Raw genomic sequence first — 20,508 nt, 5'->3', positions numbered from 1 at the left:
ACTTGTGGTGGTCTGAGGATGCTGCTGCTGGTCTGAGTGCTGAGTGCACTGAGCACTCTCTGCTTTCTTCACCAAAACCAGTTTCTTGGTTACTGAAGTGCTCTGGAAGAGGTTCGGGGATGGGAAGGAAGGTGCGTGGGGTCAGCACCTAGGTGTTTGTGGATGCAAAACTCTCTAAAAGCCATTGCTTCTAAAGCTGTTTGGTTTCTTCTGCAGAGTAAAATGAAGAAGATGAAGGAGAAATACAAGGACCAGGATGAGGAGGATCGCGAGCTCATCATGAAGCTGCTGGGGGTGAGTGAGAGGAGATCTGCCTTCCCCTATGGCTCAGGTCACTGGCTCTGACCACCTGTGTGTAACTGCAGTCTGCAGGGTCAAACAAGGAGGAGAAAGGAAAAAAAGGGAAAAAGGGGAAGACAAAAGAAGAGCCAGCAAAGAAGCAACAGCAAAAACCCAAGACACATCGTGGTGCTGGAGGGGGCAAGGAGACGCTCCCAGCAGGAGTCCTGCTGCACGAGTCAGAGGCCCCGGCGCTGGAGGAGCAGCAGGATGAGAAGGTGAGCAGCACATTCACAGCATCCCAGAGTGGTGGGAGTTGGAAGGGGCCCTGCAGAACTCATCCAGGCCAACCCCCTGCTAAAGCAGGTTCCCCTCCATGAGGGGGCACAGGAACGTGTCCAGACGGGTTTGGAAACCTCCAGAGAAGGAGCCTCCACACCCTCCCTGGGCAGCCTGGGCGAGGGCTCCCTCACCTCAGCAGCAAAGGAGATTCTCCTCCTGTTCCAGTGGAACTTCTCTGTTCCAGCTTATCCCTTATCCTGTCTGTGGTTGCTACAGGAAAAAGACTGTCCCCGTCCCTTTGAGTACTTATCAGTGTTGATAAGATACCCCTCAGCCTTCTCCTCTCCAGGCTGAACAGCCCCAGGTCCCACAGCCTTTCCTCATCACAGAGGTGTTTCAGTCCCCTGATCATCTTGTTAGCCCTCACTGGTCTCTCTCCCGCAGTTCCCTGTCCCCCTTGAGGTGGAGAGCCCAGAACTGCACACAGGACTCCAGATGAGGCCTCACCAGGGCAGAGTAGAGGGAGGAGAACCTCCCTCAGGCTGCTGCCCACACTCACCCCACCTCCCCACACATCTATCCCCTCTGACCCTCTGCTGTGGTGCTCCTTGCACTGCCAGGCTCTCTTGTGCCAGGGAGGCTGAGCAGCTCTTGTTGGTGCTGGGGCACCATGGAGAGCCCTGTACCTGACACCACGGCTCTGGAGCCTGTTGGTTTCCAAAAGCAGCAAAAGCCCTGCAGCAATGTGTGTGGGCTGCTCTCCCAGCATGGGGCTGGGGCAGAACAGAGCCTTGGGGCTCCAGAGCAGCCCACACCTTCCACTTGGGGAGCACTGCCCAGGTCTGCTGTTGTGGGTGAGTGTCTCTGCATCACAGCCCATCTCTCTGCTCCCAGCTTGGTGTGTGCCAGGCAAATTAAGGTTTGAAAGAAATATTCCTCCCCTCACCCACATCAAGTGCTCGTCTTACCTTTGCTCTAAACCAAGGTCAGTTCTCTCTGCAGCGAGAACATGGCTTTCTGTGCACTGCTCATACAATAACTTATTTTCTCCAGGGAGGGGCTGGGGGAGAAACAGGTGGTTGTGTGCTCACTTCAGCTCTGACTCGTGCTTTGTCTGTGTGTGCAGGAGGAGCCCGAGCAGGACCAGCCTGGAGCTGAGGTAACTGCTCATCCCTGACGCTGTGCTGAGTGCTGAGGAGCCCTCCCCCGGCAGCGGCAGCAGGGGCACAGGCCCTGGGACAGCCCTCCAGATGGGCACAGCTCTGCTCTCCCAAGGCCCCTTCTGGCCTGGGACTTTTTGAATCCAGCTTTCTTACCTTTTATTTAAAAGTAACCCTTGTTTTTCTGCCTGCCCTGTTTTATCACCTGCATCCCCTACAGAAACCAAGGGCTTTCCCTTGCCTTTGCCTCTGGAGGTCTTTGCTCCCACAGTGACAGTGGCTCTGGGCTGGAGGGTGCCACAGTACTGTGCTCTGCAAGTTGCTCTTTAGTTTACGGGTGTATTAACATCTAAAACTGCTTCAGTGATTTTGGTAATTGCAGGCTGTGGGTGTCGCCCAAGGCTGGCAATAAGTAGCTAGCTTTAAATTCTTTCCTGAAGGAGGATAATGGTTGTGTAGGGGGGAGGAAGCTTTTGGTGACCCTGCAAAGTTGTAACTACATTTGGGGGTCTTGGCTGGGTCATTCAAAACAAAATCCATCCTGTTTCAAACTATGTGATTTTAGTAATTGAAAATGGTCAGGAAGGAGCTGTGCCTTGGTGGTTCAGTGCCACAGACGTGAGTGATAAGGCTCAGCGGAGTAAATGACTCCATTTCACCGAATCCCAGCATGGTGGGGGTTGGAAGGGCCCTGCAGAGCTCATCCAGCCCAACCCCCTGCTAAAGCAGCTTCCCCTCCATCAGGGGGCACAGGAACGTGGCCAGGTGGGTTAGGAAACCTCCTGAGAAGGAGCCTCCACACCCTCCCTGGGCAGCCTGGGCCAGGGCTCCCTCACCTCAACACCAAAGGAGTTTCTCCTTCTGTGCCAGTGGAACTTTTTGTGTAAAGGGGTAGGAAAACCTCCCTTGACTTGTTGCCCACACTCTTCCTGATGCTCCCCAGGATGCCATTGACCTTCTTGCCCGGGCAGGTCACCCCCAGCCTGCACTGGTGCATGGGGTTGTTCCTCCCAGGTGCCGGGCTCTGCACTTGCCCTTGTTACAGTTCATGAGGTTCCTCTCTGCCCCGCTCAGCCCGTGCAGGTCTCAGAATGGCAGCACAGAGTCTCTGGTGAAGCAGCTGGTGATGCTGCCCATTACTGTGGGGCTGCTGCTGTGGTGGGGCTGGAGGGGTCGCCAGGGCTGGGGGCTGTTCTCCAGGCTGTTGCTGTCCCGTGCAGGAGGGTGAGGCTCTGCTGGGGTCCCTGACGGGGCAGCCACACCCCGAGGACGTGCTGCTCTTCGCTGTGCCCATCTGTGCCCCCTACACGGCCATGGCCAACTACAAGTAGGTGTCGGTGCCGCGGCGGGAGGGCCCCGGGGCCCAGGGGCTGCGCTGCTCACAGAAACCTCTTTCTTTGCAAGGTACAAAGTCAAGCTGACTCCAGGCACTCAGAAGAAGGGGAAAGGTACCATTTTTATCCTTTTCAGTGCTCTGCCTGTTGCTGCCAGCAGGGGTTTACCCGCTGTTGACATCCCCCCTTTGTTCCCACAGCCGCAAAGATCGCCCTGCATAACTTCATGCAATCCAAAGAAGCCAGCGCCAGAGAAAAGGACCTGTTCCGCAGTGTGAAGGTCAGCCAGGCTTCTCTACATAGTCTCTTTTGTACAGACGTGACATCAAAATGTCCACCAGTGACACTGTTAGGGTAAATGCTTGGAAAACCAGATGTGCCATCACTTCCCCCCCCCAGTCTGGTGTTTCTTCGTGCTGCTGGGGCAGATTTACTGCCCAGGCTGGGAAGGGTCGTTTGAAATTGAGCCTCACCAGTGCCATTGGGCCTTAGGTTTCTCTGTTGTGTAGCTCTTGATCTAAATTAATGTCTCTGACAAAAAGCCCCATCTTCCCAAAAGCCCCTGTGTGGTGGGGGAATTCCCCCTCCTGCTGCTGCAGGTGGGAGGGCTGGAGCCTGGCAGGCTGGGAGCAGCGTCCTGCTGTGCTGCTGCCCTTCTGCTCAGGCAGCTTCCTTCTGCTCTTCTGTCATTTCCTTCTGCAGTTGGCTGGAAGCTGCAGCACTCCTGTACCTGCCCCAGGGAGAGGGCTGGCTCCTGGCTGTGCCTGTCTCTCGGGACTCACTCAGTGCTTGCCCTTTCCCTCTGCCCCTGGGTGCTGGTGGGTGGTTTGGTGGCGGTGATCCAGGGCAGGGGCAGCTCTGCCACAGGCAGCCGTGGCAGATCACACAGCAGCAGCAGCCCTCTTGTTGGCTTTTTGTGGCTCTCTGCTAGCAGAAGCAAACAAATGCTCAATGCCCTGAAAGCGAAGGGGTAGCACACAGGGAACTGCTGCCCCAGCCAGCCCTTCCCAGGGCAGCTGCTGTGGGGAAGCTGCCCTGAAAACCATCAGCTCTTCTGTTCAAGTGTGGTGTGAGAGCAGAAGGGTGAGAGCCATGTGCTCCTGGGGTGAGGCTGGCACCAAGGGGCACGCGGCCCCGGCCAGCACAGGGCAGCAAACGGAGGCTAAGCAGGATGTCATAAAGGCTTTGCTGCCGTGTTGAGTTTCTCATGTTGTGTCCCACAGGACACAGATCTGTCAAGAAATATTCCTGGGAAAGTGAAAGTGTCTGCACCTCATCTCCTGGTCAGGAAAAAGAAGTGATGCCACGCTTGGGTCTCTCCGCACCACGGCAGCACCTGCAGCTGGGACAGACAGAGCAGCCGCCCCAGACTGCAGTTCACTGGGCTGACTCCAGCTTCCCGGGGGCACTGTGCTGCACAGGGACTCCACAGCAACAGCATAAACCCCTGCAAGGAAGGGCTGCCAGTGCCACCCTCCCGCCCTGGCACAGGGGCACAGGCTGTGCTGCAGCAAAGCTGTGCTGCGGGTGCTGCCCCAGCACCTGCCGCCTTCCTCCTGGGGATGGGGGCTTGGAGCAGAAGTAAAACAGGTTCAGTGCAAAATGCTTTGTTGGAGCTAGAGTAGTGTTTTGTTTTCCCCCAGCTCCTGCCCTCAGCTGCTGAGAGCAGCGCTCCTGGCCCTGCCCTGGGGAGGGGAGCAGGGAGCTGAGCGGCACAACCTCCCCTTACACCGTCCCCCCCTGAGCAGCCCTGAGCCAGGGCCCTGCACAGCACCTGCTCCCGCTGTGGCTGCAGCTCACACCCGAAACCAGCCTGGGACCTGCCATGCAGGAATGATTTTGTTCTAAAAGTCAAAGTTTTTAATGGTTTTATTTGAGGACAGCTTAAAGACGACGCCAGCCCTCCCCCCAGAGCACAGCCTCCTCCCTGTCCCCCTGGCCTCTGCTGGGGTTGCTGCCAGCTGAGTGGAGGCTCATCCCAGCCCTGTGCCTGTGGTCTCTGGGCCCTCCCAGCCCCAGGTGGGCTCCACAGGGCACCAACACAGCCGGGCCCAGCCTTGAGTGCTTTTGGTTACACACCTAAGGCAGAATCTCTGCCATCTAAGGTTCACAACTGAAGTTCCACAACATAAACAGTTCCAAAAAAACCCCAGTGGACTACAGCCCAGCGGAGCACAGTGCTGCTTTCCCAGCTGAAGCTGTACAACAGTTCTCCACAAGAGTTTCTCCACTCTGCCTCGGGACAGGTTGCAGAGGCTACTTCCCTGACCTTGAGCACTTGTGGCAAAGCATTACAGCAGTTTCCCAGTGCTGTGGCTAAACCAGGGCTGCTCCCTGGGCTAGTGCAGCAGCTCCAGCCCTGGCCTTCCACCCCATTGCTGCAGTGGGCTGGAGTGAGCAGCCCTTCCCCCCCAGCCTGAGTCCTGCACACGGCAGCCAAACCCACAGCTGGTTTTAGCTCGAGCAGGGGCTCCATCTCCACTCGCATTAAATACATTTATTGCAAACATCTTTACACAAAAATAGGTTCTCTCTAGGCCATTCACATGCAACTTCAAGGCAAGAAGCAACTACCTACGACAACACAGCTATGTGACCGACACAAGGGTGAGGCTGGCCAGGCGTGTGGGATGCTTACCCCTGTCCCCACGCAGCCCCCGCCCCAGGGCCATCAGGAGCCCGACGTGTTGTTGCTCCCGAAGCGCTGGTTGACGCTGTGCAGCAGGTGCTTGGGGAGGCAGTTCCAGGAGCTCGCCAGCATCTCTTTGAAGCAGATGACAGCTTCGAGGCAGAGCCTAGTGGGAAGATATGCATCAGCAGCAACACGGCTGCACAGGACCCTCAGGCTGTGCAGATACTCAGTGAGGGCTCATGCTCCTCAGGCCCTGTCCTGCACTTGGGCCACACCAACCCCACCTGGGGCAGAGGGGCTGGAAAGCTCCTGGAGGGAAAGGACCTGGTGGGGGTAGTGACAGCAGCTGAACACGAGCCAGCAGCGTGCCCAGGTGATGAAGGCGGCCAAGGGTATCCTGGCTTGTGTCAGCACTGGGGTGGCAGCAGAACCAGGGCAGGGATTGTCCCCCTGTGCTGGGCCCTGGGGAGGCTGCAGCTCGAGTGCTGTGTTCAGTGTTGGGCCCCTCACTGCCAGAGGGACACTGAGGGGCTGCAGTGTGTCCAGAGCCGGGCAGCGGAGCTGGGGAAGGGGCTGGAGCACAAGTGTGATGGGGAGCAGCTGAGGGAATGGGGGTGTTCAGCCTGGAGAAGAGGAGGCTGAGGGGAGACATGAGCACTCTCTGCAACTCCTTGACAGGAGGCTGTGGTGAGGTGAGGGTCGGTCTCTCAAGTAATGAAAGATGGGACAAGAGGAAACTGCCTCAGGTTGCCCCAGGGGAGGTTTAGATTGGAGCTGAGGAGGAACTCTCTGACAGGGTTGTCAGCCCCTGTGCCAGGCTGCCCAGGGAGGTGGGGGAGTCCCCATCCCTGGAGCTATTGCACAGCCGTGGAGCTGAGGTGCTGAGGGCCATGGGTTAGTGGTGGGCTGGGCAGGGTGAGGGGAGGGGTTGGACTCCGTGAGCTTAAGGGGCTTTTCCAACCAAAAATGATTCTACAAGTGCACTTCTGAAAGGAGCACAGCTCCAGCCTCTCCTAATAGGCTGCTGCCACTTCAGCAACCACTTTTTCAAGTATTTTAGGAACAAAACAGGTCTGGCAGCAGCCCTGCACTGATTTTGGACAGCAACACAAGGGCTGAACGCTAAAGCCTCGCTTTCTTACCTGACGAGAGATCTCGGCTGTAGTGAGAACACCAGTATTTCGTTACTGTGAGCCTGGGGGAGGGAGAGCAGAAGATTGGTTACGTGCATTCACATTCATACAGCAGGAGCCAAACCAGTCACAGCTCACACAGCAGGGCCTGGGAAAGGCAGACATGGCTCAGGGCCCACCAGAAATCCCAGACACACAGTGTGGGATTGCTCAGGCAGTCCCACACCACAGGAGGGTGCAGATACCTGGGGATCTGCAGGTGAATCAGCAGCCAGAGCTAGTGCCCCTTCGCAGGAGTAGCTGGAAGGGCCAGGGCTCTGCACTGAGGGACTGTGGACACCAGGACTGCATCAGGCTCATCTGTCACTTCTTTATTTTACAGAATCCCAGCATGGTGGGGGCTGGGAGGAACCTCCAGACTCATCCAGCCCAACTCCCTCAGTTGGGGTGCACTTTTTTGCAGTTATTTGTACTTTTAAGTGGGTTTGGCTGTTCCAGAGCTGAGCTGCTGCTGCAAAACAGACTGATGCAGCGCTCTGGTTTGTCACTCACCCACTGGGGCTGATACCTTCCTACATGGACCCTCATCCCCAGTCCCCCTCTCAAGCTCCCAGGTGTCCAGATAGAGCTTGGCACAGCCCCATCCTGCCTGAGGAGCCCCTCTCCTCTCCATCCAGGCTGTTTTCCCCAGGCCTCCATGTAACCTCACAGGGAGGAAACTGCTTAAGGAGAGGCTCCCTGGAAACACTCCCCAAGAAGCATAGGGCAAAGCTAGAGCAGATAAGAACAGGCTCCAAGTGAAACACCCTTGTGAGGGGAAGTCAGTCATCATTGGTTTCAATAACAAATAATGACCTGGCTACCAGAGACACACCAAAGCATTTCCCCCGCTCAGCATTCTTCCCCCTCGAGCTCTGTTCATGCAGCTCTGTCAGTCCTCAGGAGGCCACTACCAGCATTTCACCCTGCCTGGAGCAACAAGAGGCCCTGGCTCGTGCAGGAAGGGCTGTGCTGCAGGGGAAGGGAACATTCAAACTTACAGCTTTAGAGTGGGCCAGCAAGTTGTTGGCACAGCCCCCAAAGACAATCACCTCTCCCTCTTCGCTCGCACAAGCCGTGTGCCACAACCTGCGGGCAGAAGCCAGCTCTGTGTTACAACTGCACTGAATTAAAGGAGTTACAGAAGCAGCATGTAGGGAGCAAAACCCTTCCCAGCCTGCAAGGCACCTGTGGGATTGGCATTTAGGGTTAACACGTGCGAGCCTGCCCTTGCCCCAGCGTTACTGCAGACACACTGACTCAACAGGAGGGGATGTTCAGAAACCAGTCAGCAGAGCCCCGGCTGTGCAGGGTGCCCTGGTGACAGGGGGCTGGGCCGCAGGCAGGTGTGTGACACTCACAGTCCTGTCATGTCCGTGGGACACTTGTCATCACTCACTTTATTTTCATGTCCCATTTGAGTCAAAAGGCTGAACCAGTACAGTCAGGTTTTGGGCACTTGGGCAAACAACCCTGTCCTGCTGCTCCAAAGGGGAAGAGGGTGGGTGGAGGCAGCAGCTCTGCCCAGGACACCAGACCCTTCCTCACCCCTGAGGCCAACAGAGGCAGAAGGGAAGCTTCAACTCACAGAACCTCCATCAGAACCCTTCCCAAGCCCAGAGGGATGGTGGTAACTCAGGTGACACAGTTTTTGCACTGCACAGACATGCATCACAGCCATTTGGATGCTTCTAAATTGCAGGTCACCACCTCTATAGTCAGAATATGACACCAGTGTGGACATGCAGAGGGTTCACCAGCCGCAGAACAGTGGCACCTGGTCCTGCCCAGCTGCTGGTCCAGCAAGGTCACACAGGTTCTGGGCGGCTCTTGCACTGGTGGCCATGGCCCAGAGGCCTCTGCAGCCAGGAGACCAAACCCAAACTCCTGCTGCTCCAGAGATACTGGGTGAGCATCCACCTCCAGCCCTGCTGTGCCCACCCCCAGCCAACACTTCCCCACTCTTTGTTCATGACCTTGCAGGGAAGGGTCTGCCTTACCTTGGTTTTTCAGAATAGTTGTGCTCAAACTGTACCCACTCGTTCTTGCTGATGCAGTAAATCCAAGCATCACCTGCAAACAAGCAAAGCCCCACATCCAAAGGGTGTTCTGGGAGCTCCCCACGGCTGCTCTAGTGTAACACAGGCCACTCCTGTTCCTTGTTTTGAGACCAACCTTCTGAGATATTGGGCTGCCTGCCTGAAAACAGGTGCTTAGCAGTGCCTTAGGGGAGCCGAGTGGGAAGGGAAACACAGAGAACTGTGAAGCTCTACTTGCCATTTGCATTAGGTACACTTTTAGAACAGACTGATTTCTAGAAACAGTGTCTCAACACACTGGCTGACTCCTGCTCTGTGAAATTAGCTGAGGACCATCAGGAGCTGAATCACAAGCAGTGGAAGGAATTTGGCAAGAATGTAAGGAATTAAAGCAAGAATGCAAGTGAGGAATTTAAGCAAGAATGTAAGGTGAGGAGGCAATAATTGAAGCTTCTGTGTAACTGTCCTCAAGCACAGGAAGACAATACAGCACAAAGACCACAGGACTCACTTAGTGGCTGCTTGTCAGTGGTGAATCCTCCGAAGAGAAAGAGGTGGTCTGAGGAAATCGGTGTTAAAGAGTGCCAGGAGCGGCCAACCGGGCAAATGCCTTGTGTGATTCTGCATTTCAACAAAAGCACCACAAGTTACACACAGGCTGCAATAAAACCCTGCTGCTCCTTTCTGCTCTGATGACTGGCTGTTGGAGGATGCAGCTTCACCCACCCCACAGCACGGGCTGTTTCCCCAGACCCGGGAAAGGCATTTTACTTGTAGCAATACAAAGTTACAAAAGTTAACAAGGTTAAGAAACAAAGTTGCAAGAGTTAACAAAGCCCCACAGCAAGAGTCAGCAGCTGCTCAGGGCATCAGTTCTGCTGGAGTTTACTTAGCTGGAGCCCAACAGGTTTCACTAGAATGACTAGAAGTGGATGAAAAGCGGCACCCTCAGGCTGCTTTACAAACAAAGCAACTCCAGCTGCAGTACCTACATTTCGTTCCACTCCCAGGTGTCCAGATTCAGGTAGTACAGGTCATTCATTCGGGACTCCTGCAACAAGGCAGACCAGGGTTTAGACACCCCGTTGAGGGCTGAGGTTGTGGCAGCAGCTGGTTGCAGCAGGCTGGGACTTACCCTGTATCTGCCTCCAAACACGTAGCCCCTGTTGCCCACGGTGGCACAGGCGTGAGCCGCTCGCGGCGACGGCGTCTTCCCCTGCGCAGAGGAGACAGACGTCCAGTCAGCAGGGAAAGTTCTTTGATACATGAGCAAAGGAAGGAAAATGCCCTTTCAGCACAGCAGAAGGAGTGAAGAGGAGGAGGAAGTGGGCTGAAGGTGTCCATCAGCCAGGGCAGGTGGAGGTGCCGTGGGGAAGGAGGTCGGGAGAGCTCAGCCCAAGCCCTGCTCAGGGCAGGCAGGGGCTCAGCCGCACCAGCCCAAGGAGGAGAAGGGCTGAGCTGAAGGCAGGTTTAAGGCCAACAAGGAACAGAGTGGAAAACCATCCAGCAAGTCACTCTGTGGGCAGAAACTTGCAGCCATCAAAACAAGCAAGATCAGAAAACTCATTACAAACGGGATTTATATTTCCCCCTCTTTAAGTGTGAAGAGATAAATGTCGCCTGCAGCAGAGTGTTCAGTCACCAGAGTGTTCAGACCTCAGACCCTAAGTGGGACAATGGACATAACCATTACACAGTACTTTTCTTGAGCTACTTCTGAAACAGCTGAGATGTCTATGTGGGAAGGCAAAGCAATTCTTTGGTCACGAGAGTGTTATCTCAAATCTCATTTCCTCCAATTCTGTGGCAGTATCACTCCGTTTGCCTGCTCCTGGATGCTTCTGGGACACTTCAAATGGTGTTTGCAATTTGCAATTACAGAGTGTTTCATTTTGTTTTGACCACAGTTCAGCACCCAGCTGAAAGGCACCTTACAGTCCCATGACAGCAGGGACGAGAGGAACCACACATTTCCTTCTCCTGAGCTCCCCGTGAGCACAATGCCACTGAAGCATGAAAGCAAGCCAGTCAGCAGGGAAAAAAATGATGAAGAGAGAAAGATCAAAACAAAAGACATGTTTCCCATTTTTGGAGAGAGGACCTGGGTAAAGGAATGCTTAAATGGCTTAAAAAATGCTACTGAACAGGCAGCAGTTGACTGTCCTTTGGAGAGGCAGCTTCCAAGGCTGGTCCTACAGCACTGTTTTAAACCCTTCTCCTAACTGCCCTTCCCCTACAAGCACACTGCAGGTGAGACTGTGAGCACAAGCCCATGATACCTCACGAGGCCCCTACATAGGAGAGAAACGAACAGTTCCCCTGTGCTGGCAGGACAGTGAGGAACAGGGAGTTAAACCCCTGACCCCACACAGCTGCACGAGGAGCCAGTTTTGTCAGCATCCTCTTCTAAGGTAACACAAATTCAAGGAGTGCATCCAGGCCTAGCAGAGCCAGGCTGATGCTCAGAGGATGCTGGAAGAGATACAGCACACAGGACACATGTCTCTTAAAGAGCTGTAACTTAAAATGACTGACACAAGTCTAATAATTACCGTGGTTATAGGCTGGCTCCAAGTAAAAGTTTCAGTGTCCAGAACATGCACGTGGTCATTCCACCCTCTGGGGAGACCTGAGTTCTTTAAAAATAATAAGCAAAATGTTTGAATGAGGACTGATCAAACAGTAAAGTTCAAGTTAGAAATACTTTAAGGTTTACTTACCCAAAAAGAGGTTTCATCAAATTCAAAAGTCCCCTGTTGTTTCCCTTCAGGAAAATAACCATAGCCTCCAAAAAATATCAGCCTGAAACAAAACACGTACCGAGACCTGTTAGGAATGCTGTCACATCCAGTCACAGAATGGCAGAGGTTGGAAGGGACTGACAGTCTATGCCAACCCCCCTGCTGCTACAAATTAAAGTTCTGTAAAGGCTGTGCTCAAGCAGAAGGCAGGAAAATCAGGAAAGCTCCTTTGGCTTCACTGTACTTGGTGAAGCCAAAGGAGCTGTGTTGGGCCCCTCACTGCCAGAGGGACACTGAGGGGCTGGAGCGTGTCCAGAGCCGGGCAGCGGAGCTGGGGAAGGGGCTGGAGCACAAGTGTGATGGGGAGCAGCTGAGGGAATGGGGGTGTTCAGCCTGGAGAAGAGGAGGCTGAGGGGAGACATGAGCACTCTGCAACTCCCTGATAGGAGGCTGCGGTGAGGTGGGAGTCAGTCTCTTCTCACAAGTTACAAGTGAAAAGAGAAGAACAAATGGGCTCAAGTTGCCCCAGGGGAGGTTTAGATTGGAGCTGAGGAAGAGCTTTTTCCCTGAGAGGGTTGTCAGCCCCTGTGCCAGGCTGCCCAGGGAGGTGGGGGAGTCCCCATCCCTGGAGCTATTGCACAGCCGTGGAGCTGAGGTGCTGAGGGCCGTGGGTTAGTGGTGGGCTGGGCAGGGTGGGTTGGACTTGATGGGCTTAAGAGGCTTTTCTAAACCCCATTATTCTGATTCTTTCCAACACAACTACAACACAAGTTCTGTGCTAACAGGCAGAAGAAGCCTCTGCTGTCCAGGTAAGGTTTTGTAGGTAACAGTTTAAACCCCTACCTGGAGGTGATGAGAGAATAAGAACCTGGAACCTTTGCCAATTGTGACAAAAGAATTGAGAGGCCCTTGTCTGTCACATACTTGCATCAGACCTCCTTAGCCTCAGGCATCAGCTACCCTGCTGGCAGCATTGCTCACAGCCTGGGGAGAGCCCTGCTCTGCAGGCACCAGCCCTCCCAGCTTCTCCTGCAAGGAGACAATTCCAGCCTTGGGAGCTGACACCTGTGCCAGAGTGTTTTGGAGTTCTGTGGAAGCCAAGAACCATCTGATAAACCAGCCCTGGGCTGATGCTCCAAGCAGAGAGCATAATTCGCTTCCACTCCCAACCTCCAGAGCACTGGAATACAGCAAGGCTGTGGCAGCAGGAAACTACCAACCCATCACAGGGCCTTTCCTCAGTCTGCCCTCCAGTGCCAGAAGGCTGGAAAGATCTCAGCACACAGATCTCTGCTCACAGGATTAGCACTTAAATAATTGAAATGGGAGGGTGTGGAGAGGAGCAACGTTTTGCACGTCAGCTCATCTGGCTCCAAAACCTTCTCCTTGTCTTCCTTATCCTTTCCAAGGTCTGCAGTGCCAAAAGGCCTTCAGGCATCTCTGGGATACTATCCCAACAGATGAAATCATAACACATCAACAGGAGTTCATCCAACACGCTCCTCATTTTGTGTAACCAGCACAGAACACACTGAGTTTAGCACATGCATCACTGGAAAAGCCTAAAATGGCTCCCTGCTCTTCAGCTACCAAAGAAATGCAAGCTGTGCCACGAGAGCTGACACCAAAACACTGCATTTTGTGTGGCAGTGGGAAACCTTCACAGGGTTATTCTGTGAAGAACAACTCCCAGTGCGATTGTCACGAGGAACGATGCTCATCCAAAAACCTAATGCTCATTCAAAAACCATGCTGCAGCCTCTTTGAAGTGATGTACTGAGAAGCTCCCCTGGAAGATTTGCCTCTCAGGAGCCTATTTGGGTTGTGACTCACAGTCGTGGGTTTTTTTCCCAGACATTTTGCAGCTTAACTATACCCACACGGGGTTCTGTTGCTTATTAACCCTGACAGGACAAAGCAGTTTTAAAAGGCTGCTGGGGAAGAAATCCAGCACCTTATCCCCCTGTACTCGGTGCTGGTGAGGCCACACCTCAAATACTGTGTCCAGTTCTGGGCCCCTCACTACAAGAAGGACACTGAGGAGCGGCAGCATGTCCAGAGCTGGGCACTGGAGCTGCGGAAGGGGCTGGAGCACAAGTGTGGTGGGGAGCAGCTGAGGCAATGGGGGTGTTCAGCCTGGAGAAGAGGAGGCTGAGGGGAGATAGGAGCACTCTCTGCAACTGAAGGGGAGTTGTAGTGAGGTGGAGGTCAGTCTCTTCTCTCCAGTAATGAATGACATGAGGAAATGGGCTCACGTTGCCCAGGGCAGGTTTAGATTGGAGCTGAGGAACAACTTTTTCCCTGAGAGGGTTTTTAAGCCTTAGAATGGGCTGCCCAGGGAGGTGGGGAAGTCCCCAATCCTGGAGATACACAAAAGACACACAGATGAGGTGTTGAGGGCCATGGGTTAGTTCAGATGGGCTTGGCAGTGTGAGGTGAGGGGTTGGACTCAATGACCTTAAAGGTCTTTTCCAACTGTACTGATTCTGTGATCTTCCTGAAGCACACAGATGCTGCAGGCAAGGAGCCCTCCTGCAGCTCTTGTTCAAACAAAAAGAACAAAAAGAACATGATCAGCACAAGACCAAGAGTGACTAAAAGCAAACACAGGTCCAAGGTCAGCTGTGCTGACTGGGTTGCTGGAGCCTTACTTGTTTTTGTAAACCCACACACCGAGCTTGTCCTTTGAAGAAGGGGGCACCCCCTGACACTCGACTCTCACCCACTGCAGCACTTTGTCCGTGGATCTGGAATTCAACATGTAGAACTGGAGAAAATAAAAGAGATGGGGTTTTTACCCACATGGTTGGCTTAAAGCTTAAGTCTGACTGATGTTAAAACCTCAACTTCTAACCAGCATGTATGGGTAGAGAGATAAACTCAAAGTTCTTTCCCTAGTTGCACAGAGCACTGACAACATTTGGAACAAAACAGGGATCCCAAGAGCCTCACCTCTGTGCGTTCTCAAGCACCAAATGCTTTTTATGTAAGGAAAACGACTATGGACACTGAGTTTTACCATCCAAAAGCTGACATGATATATGGTGAAGGTGTGTGCAAAGCAGCAGCTGTCTTACAATTAAAAAAAAAGGGATAAAAGTGTGGGGGGGTTTATGGTATCATCCGTCCTCTGTGTGTTACATCATCTCACACGCAGAGAAATGGCTGATACACCTATATAAAGTTATGTAAGCAATGAAATGCACTAACACCACTGCAGGAAGGAAATAAGTCACACTTTAAAAATGGGGTTTGTTTTAGGGTTTTGGCAAGCACTGCATCAAATGACTCTCAGTTTATATCTGAGAGAGGTCAAAGCTATTTAACTTAAACCCCATTTCCAGAACATTAGGAAATACTATTGGAGATTCCCAAAAACAACATTTCCAGCAGGTACAGAGCAGTTACAAATCATCTCCTGCTATTATGTGAGTAGACTCTGGAAATACCCATCTTTCAAAAGAAGCAAAGTCAAAAGCAGCAATGCAATAAAACTGGGAGGGTGACTTGCACAAGAATAACTGCAACCCAAACAAACAACAGGTCCTGGTGTTTCTTCAGCGGTGTGAAGCTGCCAGAGCATAAGCACCGTGGGAACTGATGCAGGGCTGGAGGCTGATCTCTTTTACAAACTTCACGTTATCTGACCTGTTGCTGAGAATACACCTAACTGGTAAAAGCCAGCCAGCTCATCACCTGCATGGGAAAAAAAAAACCCAGCAATAAGCACTGCATTTTGGCAGCCAAAACTTCTTAGGTAAGCGCAAAAAGAGGATGGCCTCCATTAGTTCACATCTGAGGAGCCACCGACAGGGTGAGAAAGCTGGTTATCTGCCTCCAAGTGAGAACAAGCAGCAGATGAAAATACGATGCTGCAGAAGCCATGGAGGACACAGTGACTAGATACAAGCTCAGCATCCCCTGCTATTAACATTTAAGCTCTGAAACGAGATCCACTCTGTCCTGTCATCCATTCATAAGAAAACGTTGCTGTGATGTGTTAAGATTATACACTGCTTTGCTTTGGATGAATTTTAATTAACTGAAAAGGCCACCTCTAGTTTTCAAAAAATGGGAACACGAGCTAATGAGGAGAAACTTCTTTGTGAGGAGGAGTTGAAATTACTTGAGGAGGAGTTGATCTTTCAATTACTAACCTTGTTTGTATTGCCACGTGCATGATGTCCTCCAAAGAGGTACACCACTCTGTCTACACACACGGCACAGCTTCCAGACATGGAAGGTGGAACATCTCCCTCTGTTTTACTCTTCTTCCTAGAAGCACAGGTTAGAATATTTTATCTGACCAAACCCCATAATTTTACCATTTACCTGGTGTGGAATTTTGTGAACACCACCAGGATGCTTTCAATTACAAGACCATTCATTCAGGAGCCCTTCACTGCCTTGCAGGTTTAACAGTTTCCAACCTGCTGTGACTGAGGGAGGGTGGGGTAAAGGCCATTTAGCACATGTTTTGTGAGGGAGGAATCCCATCCATCCGCCCAGTTCAGGAGTTTGGTATGTCTTTCACGTCTAAAATCCCCAGAAAGATCCTCAGGCAAAGAGGATGCACCTGCCTACACTGAAGGTTTCTAATGCCTGTAAACATTAGAACTGGAAGATGAGCTTCCAGCCCATGTCCCAGGCTCTCCCTAGCCACAACAAGGTGCAGTGCTGCTGAAATGGAGCTTTCTGCAAAGTGTGGAGGGCGCTCGGCTCAGGAGCGGTCCAAGCACAATGTCCAAGAGTTCCATCCTATACCTGGCATCCCCAAACATTTCACACTGCTGATCACATGCTCCTGCACCAGCTGCCTGTCTGAGCTGCCTCTCCTACTTCACCCTGTAAAAACTTGTTTGTTGTTTTCACAGAAAAACAAAAGATAATTGGGAAACATTTTACACGCTTATGTGACAGTTTGGTAGGTGGGAACAAACAGATCAGGGAACTCTCTGTTCACAGAGCCTCAGTGTGCTTTCTATACCAGTATAAGAATTTATCTTTTATTTCCCCAAAGTAACAGTTAAGTTGATCATGTACTGTACCATCTTCCAGTTTCCATGTTGTAGATCCATATTTCATCTCTAGGCAGATAGAAGTCATAAAATCCCCGAACTTGGGCATTCTGCAGAACAGGTCAGAAAAGAAAGAGGCACATTAGAAGGATGTTTGATATATTGAATTATGTACTCCTGTACTTCAGAGACCTAATCACAGAACAGAGAAAAGCAGGAGCATGCCTGTACCTCTCACCTGCACAGAAGCCCTCAGACAGCAGGAATAAGTCTGTTTTAGCTTTCACGGAATCACAGAACATTAAGGGTTGGAAGGGACCTCAAAAGCTCATGCAGTGCAAGCCCCCTGCCAGAGCAGGATCATCTAGAGCAGGTCACACAGTACCTCATCCAAGTGGGTTTTCTATGTCTCCAGAGAAGGAGATTCAACAACCCATCTGGGCAGCCTGTGCCAGGGCTCCATCACTCTCACAGTGAAGAAATTCTTCCTTGTATTTCTTTGGAACCTCTTATGTTCCAGCTTGTGCCCATTGCCCCTTGTCCTATGACTGGCCATCACTGAGAACAGCCTGGCTCCATCCTCCTGACACCCACTCTTTATGTATTTGTAAACATTATTGAGATCACCTCTCAGTCTCCTCTCCTCCAAGCCGAAGAGCCCCAGCTCCCTCAGCCTTTCATCAGAAAGGAGATGCTCCACTACCCTGATCATCTTGATGGCCCTGTGTTGAACTCTTTCCAGCAGCTCCCTGTCCTTGAACTGAGGGGCCCAGAACTGGACACACTATTCCAGATGTGGTCTCACAAGGGCAGAGCAGAGGGAGAGAACCTGTCTTGGCCTTCTGCCCACATCCCTTCTAATACACTCCAGGATGCCATTGGACTCCTTGGCCACGAGGGCACATTGCTGGCTCATTCCGTCAGGGACCAGGCAAGCTCCCAGCAAAGCCAGAGACTGGGAGAAATGAAAGTTAAACCTCCTTTTCATAGCCCAAGAAGGATAACTACAGTACATAAATGAGACAAAATTCCTTGTTTAAGTCTCCCAGCCCCTGCATGACACTGCCAGAACACATTGAAGTTTCATCTTGAGCCACTCATTTATCCACTGAGCTCACTGACAATTTATCTCCATTCCTGTCAAAATGGCAAATCTGGCTTGGTTCTGCCCACAGCTCAGACACCCCCCAGTGTGAGAATCAACCTGTGATCTTTAACTGATGTGCAACATCCAGTGCAGCTCATAATGCTGTAAATAAAAGCACCCTTTCACCTAGCACAGCACTTCAGGCAGAATTCCCTTCGCTTCCAGACACGTGAGTTGACAAAGAGAAGCGTCACCCTGCAACCCACAGACACGGTCTGTTTGCCAAGATCTGCCTTAGCGCTCATGATTTACTCTGGCATTTCAAAACTGTTTAAATGCCACCTTCTAATTTGTCAGCAGGAGCTTTTCTTTTCCAAGGGAGGGGTAATTTTAAGAGTCCCTCCCAAGCTAACTGCCAGCCCCACGGGCAGCAGGAGGCCGGCGTGAGGAGGCGAGCGGCGCCCGTACCTTGTATCCTCCCCAGACGTACATGCAGCGCCCGTCGGTGACGGCCACGTGCCCGCTGCGCTCGGCGGGGCTGTCGTTCTCCAGCTGCTCAAAGCCGTCCTCAGCCACAGCCGGCAGCTCCTCGTCTGCCTGCAGCTCCTCGTTGTCATCAGCCATTTCCAGGTGGTGCTACGTGCACGGAATAAACACGTTGTACAGCGCTTTGGAAAAACCATCGGGGAGGAGGGGGAAAAGAAATCAACATATGAGAAGCGACACACTGAAGCAATGGTGCTTCAGGAGAGGAAATACAATTTCCTCCCTCAAGAAAGTTTCAGAGGGAGACTCCTCAGCTGTCTGCAATTTACAGTGGTTTCAGTTGCCAATTTGAGCCAAGGTCTCTATTGTTTTTTTAAAAACACGCTTATCCATAAGTCACAGGCTGGTGGGGGTGGGAAGGGCCCTGCAGAGCTCATCCAGCCCGACCCCCTGCTAAAGCAGCTTCCCCTCAATCAGGGGGCACAGGAACGTGTCCAGGGAGGGTTGGAAACCTCCTGAGAAAACCTCCACATCCTCCCTGGGCAGCCTGGGCCAGGGCTCCCTCAACTCAACAACAAAAGAGTTTCTCCTCCTGTTCCAGAGGAACTTCTCTGTTCCAGCTTGTGCCTGTTAACCCTTGTCCTGTCACTGGACACTACAGAAAAAGTGTTACCCCATCCCCTCGACAAACACCTTTTAAATACTTGTAAGTATTAATGAGGGTTCCCCTCAGCCTTCTCTTCTCCAGGCTGAACAGCCCTAGATGCCACAGCCTTTCCTCATAAGAAAAATGCTCCAATAAACACATTAATTGCTGACAAAAATCACCAACTCACGGCAGAATGAACTGCAAAGCCTTGCCTACAACGTGGTTTTCACAGAAGTGAAAACTCCTGCAGCTTTTCAGGCAAAGCCCCTTTAGGCTGCCTACGCCAAGCCTCCTACACACAAACCTCCCCGTTGCTGTTAAATGCCAGACGTGTTACCTGTGCTAAAAAAACATCCCAGAAAACAAGGCCCCTCTGCTCCAAATCAAGCTAGTGTGCAGAAAGCCAAAACCCAGAGTGTCCTGGAAAGACACCAGCTACACACACCCAGCCTATGGCTCCTGAGTGCTCTGCAGCTTAGGGGCAAAAGCAGCCTCCACACCAAGGCTTTGGCAGGTGAGGAGCCCCAGGGCCACGGCTGCACTGGGGTCACTCATAATTCAAAGCCCCAGCCATGAGAGGAATGAAACCCGGGGGCAATGCTGAAGTCAGCCCGGACAGGTCACCCTGGAAGCTGCCTGCACGCTCTGCCTCAGCGTGTAATGGAGCAGGGGGTCCCCTGAAAAGCCAAAGTCATCTTCCACTGATGAGTCGTTCTCTCTCTGGTTTTAGCTTTCCTACAGTTATGAGTTGAAACTGTCACCACACAGAGACTTTCAGACACAGGTCAAAAGGTCAGAGACGCTGGGCAACCCAAGCAAGGGCTTTGGGCAACTAGGCAAAGAAGCAAAAAGGACTTTAAGGAGACTATCAAACCCCACACTCACACTGAACTCCTCAACACCTACATGGCTCCCGGCAGACTTTTGCTTAATGTGAACCCCTCTAAGGACGGATACACTACATCACCTTCGGCAGCTTATTTCTGAGCTTTCATTATGCTGTAGATTAGAAAACCTTGCCCACACCTCCAGGAAGTCTGTCTGCTCCGAGTTAACCAGACTCCTACTGCCCTCTCCCCGGGGATCAGCACTTTTTCACTTCTAACAACCCCAGACACCACAGACAACTTTGTCCCCCTTTAGCAATTTTCCGGTCCCGTTCTGAAACCCTTCTGCCGAGCCACTGCAACTCCCAAGCCCTCCACGGCTCTGCCCCGCTCTCCCCATCCCCTCACGACACGCCACTGACCAGACGCCGTCTCCTCCCGACATATCGCAGCTGTCGCGACATACCCTTCACACCGATCGCATCCTGCGCGGCGGCCGCACCGTGCACAGCAACGACCCCGGCCCTCCTCGCTTTCCGCCCCCCTCAGCGCCCGCGCCGCTGCGCCCCCAGCCCCGCGCCGAGCCGCCTGCCCTCCGCTCCCGGCGCAGCCGTACCGCGGCGGGGGCTGCGTGCCGGCCGGCGCTGCTCCGCGCTCCCCTCACCTCCGCGGCCAGCGCAGCGTCAACGCGCAGCGTCAACATCCGCCGCGGGACGCCGCTTCCGCCCGCGCCGCGCAGCCGCCGCCCCGCCCCGCCCCGCCGCACAGGGGCCCGGGCCCCGGCCGCAACGACGGGTCCGTT

The 20,508-nt window shown here is 52.9% G+C and overlaps 2 protein-coding genes across 6 annotated transcripts in view; one reads left to right on the top strand and one right to left on the bottom strand.

Annotated features, from left to right (window-relative positions):
* NEMF (nuclear export mediator factor) overlaps positions 1 to 4,658 on the top strand; it is a 28,207-nt gene extending 23,549 nt beyond the window's left edge. For both annotated transcript variants that reach the window (XM_061998424.1, XM_061998423.1), the window contains exons 27-33: positions 217 to 294; positions 366 to 557; positions 1,688 to 1,720; positions 2,942 to 3,048; positions 3,126 to 3,169; positions 3,256 to 3,335; positions 4,279 to 4,658. In XM_061998424.1, coding sequence (XP_061854408.1) covers positions 217 to 294; positions 366 to 557; positions 1,688 to 1,720; positions 2,942 to 3,048; positions 3,126 to 3,169; positions 3,256 to 3,335; positions 4,279 to 4,356 — 612 coding nt within the window. In that variant the 3' untranslated portion in view covers positions 4,357 to 4,658. The remainder of the gene's footprint in view (positions 1 to 216; positions 295 to 365; positions 558 to 1,687; positions 1,721 to 2,941; positions 3,049 to 3,125; positions 3,170 to 3,255; positions 3,336 to 4,278) is intronic.
* A 248-nt stretch (positions 4,659 to 4,906) lies between these two features.
* On the bottom strand, positions 4,907 to 20,455 carry KLHDC2 (kelch domain containing 2). Of its 4 annotated transcripts, none has more exons than XM_061998217.1 (14): positions 20,371 to 20,455; positions 18,213 to 18,412; positions 16,688 to 16,767; positions 15,797 to 15,914; positions 14,291 to 14,406; positions 11,619 to 11,700; positions 11,451 to 11,534; positions 10,034 to 10,114; positions 9,891 to 9,949; positions 9,410 to 9,519; positions 8,860 to 8,932; positions 7,861 to 7,948; positions 6,830 to 6,882; positions 4,907 to 5,850 (listed from the first exon to the last, which is right to left on the bottom strand). In XM_061998217.1, the coding sequence occupies exons 2-14, from the start codon at positions 18,366 to 18,368 to the stop codon at positions 5,727 to 5,729; spliced, it is 1,224 nt and encodes a 407-aa protein (XP_061854201.1). In that variant the 5' UTR covers positions 18,369 to 18,412; positions 20,371 to 20,455; the 3' UTR covers positions 4,907 to 5,726. The 4 variants fall into 4 exon arrangements, with proteins under 4 accessions (XP_061854201.1, XP_061854200.1, XP_061854199.1 ...); XM_061998216.1 differs by having other exon boundaries at positions 20,323 to 20,405; XM_061998215.1 differs by lacking the exon at positions 20,371 to 20,455 and adding an exon at positions 20,173 to 20,275.
* Between the last annotated feature and the right edge of the window lie 53 nt (positions 20,456 to 20,508).

The sequence above is a fragment of the Colius striatus genome, chromosome 6 (genome assembly GCF_028858725.1).
Source record: "Colius striatus isolate bColStr4 chromosome 6, bColStr4.1.hap1, whole genome shotgun sequence".
Lineage (NCBI taxonomy): Eukaryota > Metazoa > Chordata > Aves > Coliiformes > Coliidae > Colius > Colius striatus.
Note: the sequence above shows the minus strand (reverse complement) of the source record. Positions and strands in the feature narration are given on the sequence as shown.